The sequence below is a fragment of the Chlorocebus sabaeus genome, chromosome X (genome assembly GCF_047675955.1).
Source record: "Chlorocebus sabaeus isolate Y175 chromosome X, mChlSab1.0.hap1, whole genome shotgun sequence".
In the NCBI taxonomy this organism is placed as follows: Eukaryota; Metazoa; Chordata; class Mammalia; order Primates; family Cercopithecidae; genus Chlorocebus; species Chlorocebus sabaeus.
In genome coordinates this window covers 37873806-37893959 of record NC_132933.1, presented here as the reverse complement: position 1 = coordinate 37893959, position 20154 = coordinate 37873806, and the positions used below count along the sequence as shown (strand labels likewise).

The following is a 20154-nucleotide window of genomic DNA, read 5'->3' as shown; positions in this document are numbered from 1 at the left end:
CAACTATTTTAGGCTTTGGAGTCAAATAGTTAATAACCTAGAGTATGAACTAATGTCTTGTTATTTAACATAATTTTAGAGGAAGAAAAATATGCTTTTGTTAACTGGATAAACAAAGCTTTGGAAAATGATCCTGATTGTAGACATGTTATACCAATGAACCCTAACACCGATGACCTGTTCAAAGCTGTTGGTGATGGAATTGTGCTTTGGTAAGATGTTAGCTTGTTTTATATCCAGATATCCAAAAATAGCCTTCCATATAATTGATATATTTGTTTCTGCATGCTTGACAGATTCACCTCAAGAAATAATTAGAATGGAAAATTATCCAGTTTCTGCCTTTTTGATTTAATCTCTAGGTCTGTCCATGAATCTAAAATTCAGCCATAGATCGACAACCTCTTTATAGGGAAGCTACCAGCCTCTATTTTCTTCTCAACACCAAGCCAGCAGAACATTACAACTTTGTTGAACTTAAGTATGTCAGTGTCTGTTTATTCTGAAGTACCACAGCTTCCAAAAGAAAAAAAGAGGCTACTCTTCAGTTCTCACTCTCCAATGACCTATTTCTAAAAAATGCTTTTGCCACTGCTGCTGCCCCACAGCCAACAGCATCTTGGCAGACATAACACAAGATTATCAACACTGTCAGTCGATGTTCCAGTTTATAGAGGCAGTGTCACACAGTGGTTAATAGCATGCTCCATAATCAGTCTGCCTCAGTTCTTTCTATTCAGTCCTGCCACTCTTCAGAGTACGACACTTCAGAGTACAACTGCCACTCATGATACTCAACCCCTTTGCATTTCAGTTTCCGTCTATTATGATCTCCCCATTATTATACTTATCTCACAGGGCTGTTGTGAGCATTAAGTAAATTACTACATACAAAGTGCTTAGGGTAGTACAGTTGACATATTTCAGATGACTATATATATATATATATATATATATAGTGTGTGTGTGAGAGACGGAGTTTCGCTCTCGTTGCCTAGGCTGGAGTGCAATGGTGCGATTTCGCCTCACTGCAACCTCCGCCTCCAGGTTCAAGCCATTCTCCTGCCTCATCCTCCTGAGTAGCTGGGACTACAGGCATGCACCACCATGCCCGGCTATTTTTTTATTTTTTTTTAGTAGAAATGGGGTTTCTCCATGTTGGTCAGGCTGGTCTCGAACTCCAGACCTCAGGTGATCTGCCCGCCTCAACCTTCCAAAGTGCTGGGATTACAGACATGAGCCACTGCGCCCGGCTGACAGTATATATTATAGTATATACAATTCTTCTTTTTGCAATAGGGTCATTTTGTTTGTTTGAAAAGCTGATTTTAAAAATGTAAGATAGGTTGGGCATGGTGGCTTATGCCCAGCCCTTTGGGAGGCTGAGGCAGCAAGATTGCTGAAGGCCAGGAGTTAGGTCCAGTCTGGGCAACAAAACAAGACCCCTGTCTCTACAAAAAATTTAAAAATTAACCCAATATGGGGTTGCATGCCCTTAGTCCCAGCTACTTGAGAGGCTGAGGCAGGAGGATCACTTGAGCCCAGGAGTACAAGGCGGCAGTGAGTCAGGATTTGCACCACTGAACTCCAGCCTGGGTGACCCTGTCTGTCTAAGAAGTAAAAATACTTATATACATTTCCTTTGTGTTCCATTTATAGGCAGTGAAGACATAATTTCCCATGTGTGTGTTTTGTTTTTGTTTTTGTTTCTGAGATGGAGCCTTGCTCTGTCGCCCAGACTGGGGTGCAGTGGCGTGACCTCAGCTCACTGCAGCCTCCACCTCCCAGGTTCAAGCAATTCTTGTGCCTCAGCCTCCCGAGTAGATAGGACTACAGGTGTTCACCACCACACCCAGCTAATTTTTGTATTTTTAGTAGAGACAGGGTTTCACCATGTTGGCCAGACTGGTCTCGAACTCCTGACTTCAAGTGATCCTCCCGCCTCAGCCTACCAAAGTGCTGGGATTACAGGCATGAACCACTGTGCCCGGCCTCCCTTGTGTTTTAATACAGAGAGAAGACTGCGAGTTTCTCTCTCTGGGGAACTCACCCTGCAGAACTCAAAAAATAAATAATATAAAAATAAGAGATAATCATATTGAACTATTTAAGATTTAAATTTTGCATGGAAAGAAGCATGGCTTTCTTTATGTATATTAGGGCAGTATTATGAACATCTAATATGTTAGAACCAGGCATAGTGGCTCACACTTGTAATCCCAGGTACTTGGAGGCTGAGGTTGGAGGATCCCTTGAGCCCAGGAGTTCGAGGCTGCAGTGATTCGAGCTATGATTTGGGCCTCTGTACTGCAGCCCAGGTGACAGAGTTAGACAGAGTTAGTCAGAGTTGTCTCTAAAAAGTAATAAAACAAAAAATAAAATGTTGAAGTCTAAATCTAGATTTTACCAAATGAGTTTTTTCCTAATGAGTCACAGACTATAGCCTACCTAATCTTTCTCTCGCCACTGTACTACCAGCACCAAATATAGTGTCTGGCTTATTGTTGAGGCACTCAGTAAACATTTGGTGAATGAAAGAATCTCATGCTCAACTAATTGTACTGTTCTGTGGAAAAGACTCATTTTCAATGCAGGATTTTATGTATTGAAAATCTATTAAATAAAGTTCTCCCTCCACTTTTTTTTTTTTTTTTTTTTTTTTTGAGACAGGGTCTTGCTCTATCACCCAGGCTGGAGTGCAGTGATTCAATCATGGCTCACTGCTGCCGCCATGACCTCTTTGGCTCAATCAATCCTCCCACTTCAGTCTCCAAAGTAGCTAGGACTACAAGCACACACCACTGTGCCTGGCTAATTTTTTTTTTTTTTTAATTTTTTGTAGAGATGGAGTTTCACCATCTTGCTCAGGCTAGACTTGAACTCTTGAGCTCAAGCAATCTGCCCTCCTTGGCCTCCCAAAGTGCTAGGGTTACAGGCGTGAGCCACACTGTACCTGGCCCAAGTTTTGTTTTCAATATCCCAAGTTATTTTCATAAAAGAATAAGAAAAAATTTAAAAATAAATAAAAGAGAAAGCATGTTACAATCCTCTGCTCAGAGATACCCAACTGCTATACACATATTTTGGTCTTTTTGTTTTTGTTTTTTTTTTTTTTTTAAACAGCATCTTGCTGTATTGCCCAGGGTGAAGTGCAGTGGCATGATCTCTGCTCACTTCAAACTCCACCTCCCAGGTTCAAGTGATTCTTCTGTGTCAGCCTCCCAACTAGCTGGGACTACAGGTGTGTGCCAGCACGCTGTGCTAATTTTTGTATTTTTGGTAGAGACAGGGTTTTCCTGTGTTAGCCAGGCTGGTTTCCAACTCCTGACTTCAGGTGATCCACCTGCCTTGGCCTCCCGAAGTGCTGGAATTACAGGCATGAGCCACCATGCCTGGCCAGGGTTTTTTTTTTTTTTTTTTTTTTTAAGACAGGGTCTCGCTCTGTTGCCCAGGCTGGAGTGCAATGGTGTGATCGTAGCTCACTGTAACTTTGAACTCCCAGGCTCAAGCTATCCTTTTTCCTCAGCCTCCTGAGTAACTAGTACTACAGGCACATGCCACCATGCCTGGCTAATTTTTTTATCTTTTTTGTAGAGACAGAGTCTCACTATATTGCCCAAGCTGGTCTGGAACTCCTGGCCTCAAGCAGTCCTCCTGCCTCAGCCTCCCAAAATGCTGGGGCTGGGATTATAGACATGAGCCACCACATCAGGCCTTGGTCTTTTTTTTTTTTTTTAATTTTTATTTTCCATATGTGTAGTTTATTATGATCAACATGATAAAACTCATCTAGTTGCATTTTTTAGAGTACATGAAAGATTTTATAGTAAGCTTTAACATACTTGTAAATGTTTACAGCCACTTTATAAAAGTAAATCAACTCTTCTTTTTTAAAATCAACCTTTTTTATTTTTGTTTCAGTAAAATGATTAACCTTTCAGTTCCTGATACCATTGATGAAAGAGCAATCAACAAGAAGAAACTTACACCCTTCATCATTCAGGTATGCATTGTTCTCCCCTCCCTTTAACATGAAATTACTGTTTGAGGACCTGTTCTACAGACTTCAGCTTCCACACTCTGTAGGCTCCCAATCAATCCTTGTAAAAACTGTTGAGTGTGAGAATGTTATCGAAATTATACAGACAGAACTGGGACTCAGAAAGGTTTCTGAGCTTGCCTGAGAGTAATGTTGGAACTGAGGTTCAAATCCCATTCTAATTTCAAAGCCCCATGTTCTTTTCATTTCATAATGTGTTCAAGCACTACAGAGATAAGCAGAAGTATATAAGCTCTTAATTAACTGGTGTGATTAAGGAATGGAGCATTTTTTTTTCTATCAAGTGAATATTAGATTATTAGCAAAATTCCCTCAGGGAAGAGCACCTCTTGGGATGTGGACATTGATAACTTCTAAAACTCTTTTGGGCATATGCAGTACTGTTTGTCTCTCACCCATTTGGGCATTTTTGGGATGATAACACTTTACTCACATGGATATATTTACTGTGGTACTCAGCCTTTTCCTTTAGTGGCAGCATACTTCAAAAGGTACCAAATAAAAACACAAAGTTAACTTCTCCTGAGGTTCTGCAAAAGGCAATAGCAATAAGGCTGAAATTTGTCTTAGCTAGGCTTTCTAACACAAAAATCTAGAATTTGTTTTTTGTGACACATATGTGGATGAAATTAATACAGTTATTAATTTCCTCATTGAATGTTATTTTCAGTGAAGGGAGAAAGTAGACTGCTAAAAAATGGAAAGGTCAAGAAGCAAGTGTGTAATTTGGCTGTCTTGCAGGAAAACTTGAACTTGGCACTGAACTCTGCTTCTGCCATTGGGTGTCATGTTGTGAACATTGGTGCAGAAGATTTGAGGGCTGGGAAACCTCATCTGGTTTTGGGACTGCTTTGGCAGATCATTAAGATCGGTTTGTTTGCTGACATTGAATTAAGCAGGAATGAAGGTAATGGAACACAGTCATTCTGGAAGTTGTTTATTGGTTATTTTTTTCTAGTCATGCAGACTTTCATGCTCTCACTTAATGGAGGTGATTAAATGGTGATAACTAGAATGAACATAAGGTAATGCTATAGAGTTATTCAGGAAAATAGTCTAATTACATGACTCTCTTCTTTACTAGTAATTCACATTTGTCTGGCACTTTACAGTTCATTTTGCAATAATGACACAAAAGCACAGAGAGATTAAGGAGCTTTCCTGAAGTCCTCAAACTTGATTATTTTTTTCTGTTCTGCCTACACAACTTCTACCTCATTACCACCCTCAGCCCCACCATTTTGCACCATCTTCTTTTTTGGAGACAGGGTCTCACTCTGTCACCCAGGCTGGAGTGCAGTGGCACAATCACAGCCTGGCTAACATGGTGAAACCCCGTTTCTACTAAAAATACAAAAAATTAGCCAGGTGTGGTGGCACGCACCTGTAGTCCCAGCTACTCGGGAAGCTGAGGCAGGAGAATTGCTTGAACCCGGGAGGCGGAGGTTGCAGTGAGCTGAGATTGTGCCATTGTACTCCAGCCTGGGCGAAAGAGCGAGACTCTGTCTCAAAAAAAAAGAAAGAAAGAAAGTAAAACGAAAAACAACGACAAAAAAAATGTAAGGTTGCAACCGGGTGTGTTGGACCATGCCTGTAATCCCAGCACCTTGGGAGGCCAAGACGGGTGGATCACTTGAGGCCAGGAGTTGGAGACCACCCTGGCCAACATGATGGAATCTCGTCTCTATTTAAAATAGAAAAGTTAGCTGGGCATGGTGGCGTGCACCTGTAGTCCCAGCTAGTCGGGAAGCTGAGTCAGTAGAATCGCTTGAACCCGGGAGGCAGAGGTTGCAGTGAGCCAAAATCATGCCACTGCACTCCAGCCTGGTCAGTAGTCCAAGACTCTTTCAAAAGAAAGAAAAGAAAAAGAAAATATAAGGTTGAATTATATTCCTGTTAAAATAGGCTTGAGCCTTCAAGAATTAATTGATTAATTATACTTAAATACAAATACCACAGTGTTTCTAGACTACTTTAATCAACAGGTTAAGTAAAAGATTCCCAAATGTTAAATATCTTTCTCAGAATCTTTGACTTTAATCAAAAGGCTAAGTAAAAGATTCCCAAATTTTTCCCCAAATCCTTGACTTTAGAAGTGTTAAATAAGAACAATTTATACAAACATATGACATAATGTGCAGCTTCCATTAAGCTTAAAGGCCATAACCTCATTTGGTATTTGGAATGTGAAGAATAACAGAGAAAAGAAAAAATTGTAGTATTATGTTATTATATATATTATATATTTATCTTTTTGAGTAGATTATGAGTATCTTGAAACCAGGAGCTATGTCATAGTAGTTTTTGCACCTCTATTACTTAACAGTGTCAAAAGACTGAATGAACTTGGCATGACCATTATTATGTCATATAATGACTGTGGGATTTTTTTTTTTTCTTCTAGCCTTGGCTGCTTTGCTCCGAGATGGTGAGACTTTGGAGGAACTTATGAAATTGTCTCCAGAAGAGCTTCTGCTTAGATGGGCAAACTTTCATTTGGAAAACTCAGGCTGGCAAAAAATTAACAACTTTAGTGCTGACATCAAGGTAACTGTTCAAAGAGCCACAACATTTTGGGGGAATATAATAGCTGGAAGATTTCATCCCAGCTTAACAGAGAGAAAATCCTAACGCTGTATCACCAAGCCTTGTTGCCTCTTGGCCCTGAAGGTAGATTTTAGAAGAGAAGTAGAGCCAGATAAGGAGCATTAGCACCTATGTTTTATTTTGTGGAAAAAGGTAAAAATATTATGCTAATTTATCATTATAATGCTAATTTGTTATATTCTGCCGATTGTTAAACATGGAGTATTAAAGAATAGGACATGACTATTCCATTCTTAACTGCCTTTCCCAGGCCTCAGTGTACCTGTTAGTAAACACACCTAGAAGAGAGAGGAAGGGCCTCACGATTTCCTCTTCACCATTTTTATTTGGCTTCTCCTGTCATTTTATCCCACCTTTAGTTGTGAGTTCCTCGAGGATAGTGATGAGCTCTTATTTATGTCTGTGTTTCCTACCTCAGCCCCTGCTCCAGGGCCCTCCTACTAAAGCCAACCTGTAACATAGTATGTGGCACATACAAGACCCTCATATTTCTTGCGTTGAATTGAATTTTTTTTTTTTTTACTGTTTATCATGAGCAGTGGGGGAAAACTAACAATGGAGGAAGACATTTATTACATGTTGCCTTTGGCTTCTCATGCAGAGAGGGCCAGTATTACCATAGCAAACATTGTGTGGAGTTCTCCTTAACTGCCTTTTCTGTCTGACATCCAGATGTTGGTACACAGGGAAAAAACTTAAGGATCTTCATCAGACATTACTGACCAGCAAGGCTGTGAAAACAATACTATGCATAGGCGATCATGTGATTTTGTTCAGTGATGAGAGGAAGCAGTGAGTTGCCTGTACTACTGATTTCATCCATGAAAATTAAGAATAGCCCCAAAATTATAAGACCAACTGACCCTGCCTTCTCTTGTAATTATACAATATGTTTGGCCAGGTTTGTTGTTGTTGTTGTTGTTGTTGTTGTTGTTGTTACAGGGTCTCACTTTGTCACCCAGGCTGTAGTGCAGTGGTGCTAACATGGCTCACTGAAGCCTTGACCTCCCAGGCTCAAGCGATCTTCCTACCTCAGCCTCCCAAGTAGCTGGGACTACAGGTCCACACCACCAAGTCCGATTGATTTTTTTTTGTTTTTTTGTTTTTTTGTTTTTTTGTTTTTTTGAGACGGAGTCTCGCTCTATCGCCCAGGCTGGAGTGCAGTGGCGCCATCTTGGCTCACTACAAGCTCCGCCTCCCAGGTTCACGCCATTCTCCTGCCTCAGCCTCCTGAGTAGCTGGCACTACAGGCACCCGCGACCACGACTGGCTAATTTTTTTTGTATTTTTAGTAGAGACAGGGATTCACCATGTTAGCCAGGATGGTCTGGATCTCCTGACATCGTGATCTGCTCGCCTCGACCTCCCAAAGTGCTGGGATTACAGGCGTGAGTCACCGCGCCCGGCCATGAATATTTTTAAAAAGGAAATAATTGTTTGGTAATGCGAAAACTAACTTCTAGTTTATCTGTATTCAAGTTCAAATTTTCACCTGTAAAGCCCTTTTCAGGGTACTAAATACAGATTTTGCTGGGTCTGCTCTTTACTTGTTCTTCTCAAGACCATAGGTTTAGATTATAAATTGTTTATGTAGCTTTAGCAAGTAATTGGAAGTGAAAGCACTTTCACAGCTGTAGTACACTATTCCTTAAGAGGTAAATGCTATGCCCCCCGAATGATAGGATCGGAGTTGGCTATTTAAGAATTGCTCTGAAATAGCTTTCAATCACCTGATTTTCCCCATTCTTAGAATCATTTATGGCACCAAGTTTCAAACTCACTTGGGTAGCTGATTTAAAAGGCACCTTTCTGGGCAGCTCCCAGACATTTATATTTGGTAGCTCAGGAATTGGATTCAGTAATTCACATATTGAGCAACTTCCTCAGGTGTTAGTATGCACACAGACTATGAGAAACACTTCTTCATAGCCTGTCTGGACCTTCAAAGCCCAGTAACAGGAAACTATTAATATCATACCTGGAAGGTGGTCTTCACATATGGCAGGATTAAGGAACCTTCACTTAAATTCCTGTCCTCTAGCATTCCAAAGATGCGGGAATTTACTTGGCACGTGTGTGAAGGCTCTTAATAAACGTTTGTGCGAGTACAATGGTTTTCAAGCTGTGTTTTGTGGAGTTGTCCACACAACCTGAATTCATGTTGACTGTGAGCCAACCCCATTGTTTTCAGTGTTGGGATTCTAAGAAAACAACATTCAAGTGATTTAGTCCAGGGGTTTAAAACGAAAAGAGACGTTTGTTTTTTTAAGTACATTCAGATCATAGAGGGTTCAGTGTTATTTTAGCAACTAAAATGTTTATCATTTAATGCTTTTGTCATTTAAATTTGCAATTTAATGCATCTATAACATAGCTAATCTCTTCTTCATAGGTGTGGTATATTCATTATGCTTTGTAATGATATAACCTGTTTATTTTCTCTTTCTTCTATGCTTCCTGGATTTCTGCTCTTCTACTTTTTTAAATGCTTGTTTTGTCTATCAAGCTTATTGACTTCAGTAATTCAGTGAAGGTACAGAACTGGTTATATGTTTATTAGCATTATTGTATCGATGACTTTAATAATTGTGAAGTCATGTCAAAATCCAGTTCATCCAAATGCAAGACAGATATAAGGCCAGATAGATGGACTTTTCTGGGGAAGACACCTGTTAAATTAGAAGGCAGAGAGATTTGTGCCATATATTCTCAAAAAGTCCAATGCAAATAGGCTTCCAAACATGGGACAATAGGATACATTCATTCCTTGTCACTGTGATCTCACTGACATTTTCAATTCTTTGTAGGATTCCAAAGCCTATTTCCATCTTCTCAATCAAATCGCACCAAAAGGACAAAAGGAAGGTGAACCACGGATAGATATTAACATGTCAGGTTTCAATGTAAGTATAAGTGCTCTTTTGAATTCGACAATCTTCCAAAATTATTGTCAATTTCTTATAAATACAATAATTTTTATAATTGTATGAAGTGGAGTTGGCAATTTTAAGCATTATTTTAAAATGTGTTACTGTACATGTAATTCAGAGGCCAGAAAACTAGCTTTTATTTATTTTGATTGTTAGTGAATTCCATCGTTGTTGTGGTATTGATTTATGTGAATGGCATAAAATATTCAAAACAAGTATGGGGAAATAAGCAGCTAGAAGCTAACCTTTTCCAAGTATTTGGATTACAACCACAGTAATAGATTTAGTGACTGTATATTCATATATACATATATTCATATTCCTGTGTTGAGAGTAATGTGATTATGTTTTACAAACTCCCAATCTATGAAATCTAATTTAAGGAATCACTCTCAGAGACCATGTTCCCTGGTTATGTCACTAATTTGTTTAGTGACCTTGGGCAAGTTCCTTCTCAAAATTGGATTTCACTTTGTTCATCCATAAAGTATGGAGTTAGACTGGACTATTTAGTCCCAAGTTTCTAGGAATCTGTGGTTTTTGTACCCATTAGATATGGAATGCATGCTACTAATTAACAAAATCCATATATCTATCCTATTATGCCATAGGATGGAGTGGATTACATTGGCTAAACCATTTTTATGCTGCCCTTACCAGAACTGAATTTGTAACTGACTTGTGTGCTTATATTTCTGTCTGTGTGTTAAATGCAAAACTCTTCAGCTCAGGTCACTCTTGGTAGGAATGGGGGGCCATCTTGTCCAAGAAGAGAGCTGTCTGGGATGGCTAGCCATGTGATCTGATACCAGGGTAAATGGCATCAGTATACTAACTGATTCTGATACACCCCTTCTCTAGTCAATCCAATTGATCTTAAAACACTCTTTTGTCTCTTCCCTCTTCAGAATCCGACAAGGATTCTTCTGTTGACTCTAGAATTCAGTCTGAAATGTTCTGCTTGGCACTCACCCTACAAATCTTGCTCTAAAATCTAGCCAGTGTTATTTCCCCAGAAGTCTGTATTCCCCACCCCAACCTTCCTTCCCAGCACCACCCAGGTGCCTTTGCTCATGCTATTCTCATGGTTTTCAGTGTCCTTCACCTTTTTCCGCTTTACACCTTCTTTAGGGCCTTCCCCCCCCCCCCCCCCCCCCCAAGAATCGAGGTTTCGCCATGTTGGCCAGGCTAGTTTCAAACACTTGGGCTCAATCAATCCTCCTGCCTCGGCCTCCCTAAGTACTGGGATTACAGGCATGAGCCACCACGTCCAACCAAGGCCTAATTTTAACTCTGAACAGTTTTACCTTTTTTCAATTTCAGTTTAACTTTTTTCTCTTGATCTTTGTAATGGAAAAAATCCCTTCCCTTCGTCCTAACTTTTTTAATCCTTCAGTTCCCTGAGATTAATCCTTGGTCTTGCCTTCCACCATTCTCCCTATGCTCAAAAGAAATCAGTAAAAATAGATTCTCTGCTTCTCATCAATTCAAGCAACAGTTCACAAGCATTTCCCTTGGGATTTGAACATGAACTGAATGAAGGTATCTATCTTCTCCCTCAGCCAGGGGAGCCGACTTCCACAGCTCAGCACAACTTCCTCTCTCTCTAGCTGGCTCTCCAACAGTGCCCTCCTTTCCAGTTCCTTCTGCTGCATAACACAGCCCCAGAGGTTCCTGGGTTCCAAGGAGTCGACTCTGTCATGAAGCTCATTGACCTAATGCACAGTACCCAGAAGCCTCAGTGAAGTTCAGCTGAGAGCCAATAGAGAAAAGGAGAAACTCCAAAGCAGAAAGCAGTAAATCAGCAAAACAAAATAAGCCAGGTTGAGGAGAATGAACCCACAATTTGCAGAAAATGAACACTATTTTCTAAATGAGACTTAAGTAGGACTACAGTTAATACCCTTTCACATTTAATAATTAGTAGAGATTCATTGTAGATAAGTACATTTGAAAAAAATTTTTAACATAATTCTACTGAAACTATCTGAATATTTAACTTGAGATGGCTTAAAAGGAGAATTGAAGCTGTTTTCCTATTGAGAAGGAAAAAAGGAAAAGTGGAACTGGAGAAAGTGAAGATGGTGAATGTATATGTTTTCTCTACAGATTTTCAAACAAAATCTGGGAGTTTCCCCCAAGCTTTTACATAACTTCTTTCTTAATGCAATTTAAATGTACTCTGTAGTTTGCTATGTGATCTGGTGCCATCTAGTGTATATTAAAAGTACTGCACCTCTAACAGCGCTAACTTTTTTTTTTTTTTTTTTTTTTGCATTCAAAACAATTTTATAATAAGTACCATATGTTGGCTAAAAGAAAGTAGAACTGTATACCCAGACTATGATTGTGGAGACATTTTCTACATTTTTAGTATGGCCTTTGACAAAGTCTTCCTATTTTGTTTCAACAGGAAACAGATGATTTGAAGAGAGCCGAGAGTATGCTTCAACAAGCAGATAAATTAGGTTGCAGACAGTTTGTTACCCCTGCTGATGTTGTCAGTGGAAACCCCAAACTCAACTTAGCTTTCGTGGCTAACCTGTTTAATAAATACCCAGCACTAACTAAGCCAGAGAACCAGGATATTGACTGGACTCTATTAGAAGGTAACTAAAAACTTCTCAAATTCGAATATGTGGGACTATAGAGTAGAAATACATAGGCCGTAATGATTTTACAATCTAGACTTAATAAGTTTTTTTATATCTGCAAGAAGCAGATGCCGGTGCTGAGTAAAAACTGGCAGAAAAGGACGATACAAGTGAACTTTTTAAGTAGTCGAGGCCGGGTGCGGTGGCTCACACCTGTAATCCCAGCACTTCGGGAGGCCGAGGCAGGCAGATCACCTGAGGTCAGTAGTTTGAAACCAGCCTGGCCAACATGGTTAAACCCCGTCTCTACTAAAAATTAAAAAATTAGCTGGGCGTGGTGGCACGTGCCTGTAACCCCAGCTACTCGGGAGGCTGAGGCAGGAGAATCACTTGAACCTGGGAGACGGAGGTTACAGTGAGCTGAGATCATGCTATTGCACTCCAGCCTGGGCAACAGAGAAGACTCTGTCTCAAAAAAAAAAGAAAAAAAAAAGTAGTTGAGTCACTTAATGTAAAGCCACTTAGTAAATCAGTATTTAGTTTTAATCTTTAGGGTTAGACCACTTTTTAATCCTCTCATCAGGAAAAAGTGCACATATGCATTCAATTTGACCTGTAAATTTAGTATATATTTATGTTTCATTCATCCACAGTCAGTGTAACTGGAACTAACCCCAACTCCTTTCACCCTTACCTCCTCAAAAAACAAATGATAATATATACTAAATTTTAAGTTTTGGAAAGGCAGAGTTTACCTTTTCCAGATTATAGATGCATGAAGTATAGTCTATAAAAATTAAGAAATGCGGCCGGGCATGGTGGCTCACGCCTGTAATCCCAGCTCTTTGGCACGCCGAGGTGGCCAGATCACCTAAGGTCAGGAGTTTGAGACCAGCCTGGCTAACATGGTGAAACCGCGTTTCCACTAAAAATACAAAAAATTAGCCGGGCGTTGTGGTGCGCGCCTGTAATCTCAGATACTCGGGGGGCTGAAGCAGGGGAATCGCTTGAACCTGGAAGGCAGAGGTTGTAGTGAGCTGAGATCGCACCATTGCGCTCCAGCTTGGGCAACAAGAGCAAACCTCCATCTCATAAATAAATAAATAAATAAATAAATAAATAAATAAATAAAGCAAATAGTAATTCATTGAGTGTCCACCGATATTTCTATAAAACCAGTAACTAAACTGATAACATCAGTTACTTTGAGGGATGCAGATTTGAGGCAATATTGGAGAAAGATTTGAAGAGACTATAAAAAGTTCATAAACCTCTAAATTGCTTAACTGGTTAGAATAAGGTTGTATTCTTTAATTTTAAAATAAGTTCAAATTTGAAAAATAAGCCTATATCTAGAGAGAATGTATGTACTTAGGAGAATGCTTGGAAACTCGTGTTATTGAAAACTTCTAGATCTGAATAGAGAGAGAAAATAATGTAATATGTGGATTGGCACTGTATGCACATACATAAAGTGTTTAATGAATCAGTAAATTTTGTGAATATTCTTAACAGGAGAAACTCGTGAAGAAAGAACCTTCCGTAACTGGATGAACTCTCTTGGTGTCAATCCCCATGTAAACCATCTCTATGCGTAAGCCTGCCTACTGCTATTGTAAACAGTTATGAATGTCATGAATGGATGTTAAATAATGACAGCTCTAAAGATTTTCTAGATATTAATTTGTAGCTATTATTTATATTGGAAAATGTCAAGTGGTGATTTCCATCATTTTCCCAATACACAAAAGCTTTAATTATTTATTTACATGATCATTAACTGTAAGTGATAGAATATATAAATGTCTTTATAATACCCCAGGGAGCAAATACTTTATATTTTGAGACAGATAGCCGTTTGGGAGGCTGAGGCTGATTACTTGAGCCCAGGAGTTTGAGGCTTCAGTGAGCTATGGTTGTGCTACTGTACTGCAGCCTGGCCAACAAAGTGAGATCCTATTTCTAAGAGGGGAAAAAAAAAAAAGAAAGGTAAAAAAGAAAGAAACAGAGACCAGGGAATCCTTTAAGTAGACCATCCACAACAACTCGGGGACTTTGGCTCACTCTTCTCTCAGCCTGGGACGTTCTTTGCTCGCATATAATGGCTTATACCCTTACTGTATTCCAGTCACTGATTCAAAGATTTCCTGACTACCACCTGCTACTCTGTAACCCCTAACCCTAGTTCCTTTTTTTCTTCATAGCACTTACATATACCCGTAAAATTGTTTATTGTCAACAAAACAAACAACACCTCTGTATTGTTTGTTTATCCATGTACTTGTTTATTGTCTATCTCTCTGACTCTAATGCAAGGACAGGAATTTTCGTCCTGTGGGCCCAGACTCTAGAACAGTGCCTTGCTCACAGTAAGCTCTCAATACTTATAAATGAATTGGATGGTCTTAGCTCTATTTTCAGAACAGATTGATAGACAATATGAGTGTTAGGTATTATTTATGGTTTTATATATCTTGTTTGACAATGTAGTGTTATTGTTTTTAAGGAAAGTCAAGTCCCAGCTTCCTGAAAACACTGATTACATTATTTTTAAATCATTAGTGACCTGCAAGATGCCCTGGTAATCTTACAGTTATATGAACGAATTAAAGTTCCTGTTGACTGGAGTAAGGTTAATAAACCTCCATACCCGAAACTGGGAGCCAACATGAAAAAGGTAGATAATTAAGTTGCTGTGTATCTTTGTTAGAGTAGTTTTATTCTCGATTCATTCCTTTGTTTCTAAAACTCTTGACACTGAGCTTCTTGAGTACAAAAACTGTGTCTTATTTGTTTTTGTGTGCTGATACCTAGCATTATACAAGACACACACACACGTATGCAGATTAAACAAATGGAAGTCTTTAACCATTTACTCTTGTGCCTTTGCAGCTAGAAAACTGCAACTATGCTGTTGAATTAGGGAAGCATCCTGCTAAATTCTCCCTGGTTGGCATTGGAGGGCAAGACCTGAATGATGGGAACCAAACCCTGACTTTAGCTTTAGTCTGGCAGCTGATGAGAAGGTATAGTACACAATTTTAGCTGTTTAGTCTTTACTATCACACAGGTCTGTGATTTAGTCCTTACTGTGTTTAATAAGTGAACATGTCAATGACTACACTTTTGAAATATGTTGTATTTATACTCCAAAATGAGTTTAATTAATGAATATATGTTGGATGTTAAGTGGGAGATGCTTCCTTGCAAGTTAGGCAGCAGAACTATGGCTAGTCCCTTTTTTAAAACATAGGAAGCCTGACACATAGATTTCGACCTTATTTTGTGTCAGTGAATTAAAAAATTGTCAGAACAAAATTATGAACATCCTCATGCTCATTTGAAAATAAAGATCTCTCTCTGGTAATGCTGATGAAGATCACCATAATGCTGAAAAGCATTCATTATGACTGGGCACCAGCCAAAGCACAGCTTATTTTATGCCATTACCACTATTGGAATAGTACAAAATGTGCCTGCAGTAGGCCGTTGGACCTGCTCATTAAAGCACTGTCAATCTGCTCCTCTCTCACCACTACAAAGGGTAGAACAGTAGCAAGCCACTACAGCTTAAAATATTTTTTTCACATAGTGTGAATCTCTTTCCATGAAATCTTTAGTCCTTGAAATCTAAGGAATATAAAAAGTGGAAGATAAAGCATCTTTCTGATGTTTGCATTTTTCCTCATAAAGTAGATTGTGACGTTTTCTGCTGCTGCTTCTCTTAGATACACCCTCAATGTCCTGGAAGATCTTGGAGATGGTCAGAAAGCCAATGATGACATCATTGTGAACTGGGTAAACAGAACGTTGAGTGAAGCTGGAAAATCAACTTCCATTCAGAGTTTTAAGGTCAGAATCCATATTTGACTATTAAATATTATGTTTGTGAGATAACATCTATCATTTGGGAAGGCAACCTTTGGCTTCTTTGTGAGTGAGAATTATTGTTGGACTAATGGTATGATTCTTTATGAATTCACTGGGCTTTGTTTTGGACACTTGATATAAGTAAGCACATGTTAATTTGTATGTATCAAAATTCTCAGATTTGTTCTCCTTTCACACTAGGACAAGACGATCAGCTCCAGTTTGGCAGTTGTGGATTTAATTGATGCCATCCAGCCAGGCTGTATAAACTATGACCTTGTGAAGAGTGGCAATCTAACAGAGGATGACAAGCACAATAATGCCAAGTAAGGGAGACTGCTAATAGCATGAAAAGAATACAGCTTTGCAGCTGGACAGATCTGAATTCTAATTCAGGTTCTGCCATGTAAGAGTGGTGTCACCTTGGGAGAAACCTCTTGGAGCCTCAGATTCCTCATCAGTAAACTGGGGGCAATAATACTTACCTTAGAGATTTTATAAAGATTAAATTTTTAAAAATTAAAAGAGCCTAGCCTTGTACTTGGCCTACTAGGTGCTTAGTCAGTTGTTGCTTCAGTGGATTACAGAAATAATGTAGCATGTATTTTTTTTTTTTTTTTTTTTTTTTTTGAAACAGAGTCTCGCTCTGTCGCCTGGGCTGGAGTGCAGTGGCCGGATCTCAGCTCACTGCAAGCTCCGCCCGCCGGTTTACGCCATTCTCCTGCCTCAGCCTCCCGAGTAGCTGGGACTACAGGCGCCCGCCACCTCGCCCGGCTAGTTTTTTTTATTTTTTAGTAGAGACGGGGTTTCACCATGTTAGCCAGGATGGTCTCGATCTCTTGACCTCGTGATCCGCCCGTCTCGGCCTCCCAAAGTGCTGGGATTACAGGCTTGAGCCACCGCGCCCGGCTGTAGCATGTATTTTAATGCAAATCAGGTAAAACTTTACAACAAGGAAAATAATGAGCTTAAGGTGTTCATCTGTCTCATTCTTTTTTAAAAAACACATTATCCAACTTATGTCTCTTTTACTATACATAGATCATTCTTACTACATTTGTTGAATTTATCTTCGTCAGTTCCCATATTAACAGAATGCTTGCTAGCCCTCCACAGAAGACTATAGTTTATTGCATTTCAACAATATTCAGAAGGTCTTTTCCACCAGCCTATTTTCTTCTTCACCAAAGACGTAGAGTGTGACCTGGCTTCATGGGTGACCCATGAAAACTTTGCTAGTTAGACATTGAAAATCCATCCACAGTCCTGCATTATGGAACAGCTAAGAAGCATTCTTGCAATACTTTGGAGTTAGGCACATTATTTTTTTCTTGAAAAATGTTTCTAGCAGATATGATAAAGGTCTAATACCCACAATATATCAAGAACTCTTGAAATCTCTTTTTCTAGAAACTCGATGATTTAATTATCTTTAAAGATTCTGGTTCCAACACACCTAGAAATGCTTCATGGATTAGTTGAGATGTGTTCCTGAAAATTTCCCTACCTGGACATCTCAGTTCTTCTGTCCCTTCCTTTGTCTACCTTTCTAGTTTTTGGTCCAGCCACTCTGTCCATGTGCCATGTAGACTGTCTCCCCTCTCATGAATATTTGGAAGTATTCATTGCATCTGCCTAACAACTTGGGTTTTGCATCCAGCATGATTTTCCACCTCATATCTCTAAGATCACATGAGTGTGCAATGAGAATATTAACATGGATTGTATAGACAGCCTAGGTAATTATATATATGTATATATATAAAGTTGGTGCTTCAAGCTTAATTCTCACCTCACATTGGAGAAAAAGAGTGAATAAATATTATTGGCCCCAAATAATAGAGCTTAAAAACCTACTGTAACTTCAAAGTGAAATCAAAACCAAAATCAGCCAGGCGCGGTGGCTCAAGCCTGTAATCCCAGCACTTTGGGAGGCCGAGACGGGCGGATCACGAGGTCAGGAGATTGAGACCATCCTGGCTAATACGGTGAAACCCCGTCTCTACTAAAAATACAAAAAACTAGCCGGCCGAGGTGGTGGACGCCCGTAGTCCCAGCTACTCGGGAGGCTGAGGCAGGAGAATGGCGTAAACCCGGGAGGCGGAGCTTGCAGTGAGCTGAGATCCGGCCACTGTACTCTAGCCTGGCAGACAGAGTGAGACTCCGTCTCAAAAAAAAAAAAAAAAAATCAAAATCAAAAGAAAACAAAAAACAAAACTGTTCTAATTGGAACTTTCAATATGGAATTTTTGCATCCCAGCATAATAATCATATATGAGGAAATAGATGTCTTACATGGTGTCCTTAACTGACAAGAATTTCATCCTAATTTTTTCCCCCTAAAATAGGTATGCAGTGTCAATGGCTAGAAGAATTGGAGCCAGAGTATATGCTCTCCCTGAAGACCTTGTGGAAGTAAAGCCCAAGATGGTCATGACTGTGTTTGCATGTTTGATGGGCAGGGGAATGAAGAGAGTGTAAAATAACCAATCTGAATAAATCAGCCTTGCTCCCAGGTGCATGATTCGCAGGTCAGCTATTTCCAGGTGAAGTGCTTATGGCTTAAGGAACTCCTGGCCATTCAAAGGACTTTTCATTTTGATTAACAGGACTAGCTCATCATGAGAGCCCTCAGGGGAAAGGGTTTAATAAAAACAACTCCTCTTTCCCATAGTCAGAGTTGGATTTGTCAGGCACGCCTGAAATGTGCTCATAGCCAAAACATTTTACTCTCTCTTCCTAGAATGCTGCCCTTGACATTTCCCATTGCTGTATGTTATTTCTCGCTCTGTTATCTTTTGCCCTCTTAGAATGTCCCTCTCTGGGGACTCGCTTAGATGATGGGATATGAATATTATTAGACAGTAATTTTGCTTTCCATCCAGTATGCTAGTTCTTATTCGAGAACTATGGTCAGAGGGTATTTGGATATGAGTATCCTTTGCTTATCTTTGTAGTACTGAAAATCTGCCGAAGTAACTGGCTGTGCAGAATGTAATAGAAGCTTTTCTTATTCTTTTATTCTTAAGATCAGTATCTTTTTACAGTATTCTTTCTACAGGATCCTTTTTTGTACATTTAAGAATATTTTGATTACATTAAACAAGACTGCTGATTTTGCTACTTTTTTTAAGGGGTCTTCAAGTAAGTAAAACATACATCGTAGCTAGAAGAAAAATGTACCTTAAATTTGCATCTTCCCTCTCATACCCAAGCTGTAAACAATTGAAATATTTTGTCTTAAATCACTTGGTTCAATACATGCTTATTTGCTTTAAAGCCTGTATCATCAAACTCTCTCTCTAAATTTAAAATGCTGTTGAATATGATACTTTTGAGGAGAGAATGTGCTCAGAACTTAGACGGGATTTAGTAGGCCGAGTATGCTAAGTGTACAATATATTTTTTAATTTTACACCTAAAACAAAGAACTGTGGTCACTAAAAATAAGCGTATATATGTAGGAATTAATGTACTCTTGCTTTGTCAAGCTGTTTGCTATAGTTTCCAAGGTATTATGTTACTCTAACTCTGAAAAGTGATGTAATCTGGTAGCAATGTAGTAATTCAAATAAAGGCATTTACATAATAATCAGTTTCTTCATGCTTTTGTCTCTTAGGAAGTATGACAGTGTTTGTCAGGAATTTTTCTTTTCGTTTTTCTGATGTATTCTATAAAATGGTGTTTGTTAAATTTGAGTTTTGGGAGCAGAATTAGAGGTACTGAATTAAGGACACTATAAATGAAGTAAAAGGGTTTTCTCCAATTTACCAAAATTTCTTTATCCAGTTCCTGCTTTTTTTTTCTTTTCCACCTCCCTCAATCTTTTCAATGTTCTGTGATATACATATCCTGAAACAGTGGGGATCTGAACAGTCACAGAGGAGAAATGGTTCATGGTAGATCTTCGCAACCTCATCCATATATGACATTTTTGGCTGGATAATTCTTCGTTGGGGTCGGGGGATGGGGCTACCCTGTGCATTGTAGGAGGTTTAGCAGTATTACTGGCCTCTACCCACTAGATGTCAGCACATCCCCAGTCGTGTTGACCAAAATTGTCTCCAGAGATAACCAAATGTCTCCTGGGTG

At 39.3% G+C, this 20154-nt stretch overlaps 1 protein-coding gene across 4 annotated transcripts in view; it reads left to right on the top strand.

Annotated features, from left to right (window-relative positions):
* The window catches only part of PLS3 (plastin 3), an 87293-nt gene extending 67640 nt beyond the window's left edge, over window positions 1–19653 (top strand). For all 4 annotated transcript variants that reach the window (XM_008019540.3, XM_008019542.3, XM_037989071.2 and 1 more), the window contains 12 exons: window positions 80–212; window positions 3922–4003; window positions 4802–4967; window positions 6465–6607; window positions 9475–9570; window positions 12011–12206; window positions 13707–13785; window positions 14754–14868; window positions 15084–15217; window positions 15920–16043; window positions 16263–16387; window positions 18410–19653. In XM_008019540.3, coding sequence (XP_008017731.3) covers window positions 80–212; window positions 3922–4003; window positions 4802–4967; window positions 6465–6607; window positions 9475–9570; window positions 12011–12206; window positions 13707–13785; window positions 14754–14868; window positions 15084–15217; window positions 15920–16043; window positions 16263–16387; window positions 18410–18542 — 1526 coding nt within the window. In that variant the 3' untranslated portion in view covers window positions 18543–19653. The remainder of the gene's footprint in view (window positions 1–79; window positions 213–3921; window positions 4004–4801; window positions 4968–6464; window positions 6608–9474; window positions 9571–12010; window positions 12207–13706; window positions 13786–14753; window positions 14869–15083; window positions 15218–15919; window positions 16044–16262; window positions 16388–18409) is intronic.
* The last annotated feature ends 501 nt before the right edge of the window (window positions 19654–20154 follow it).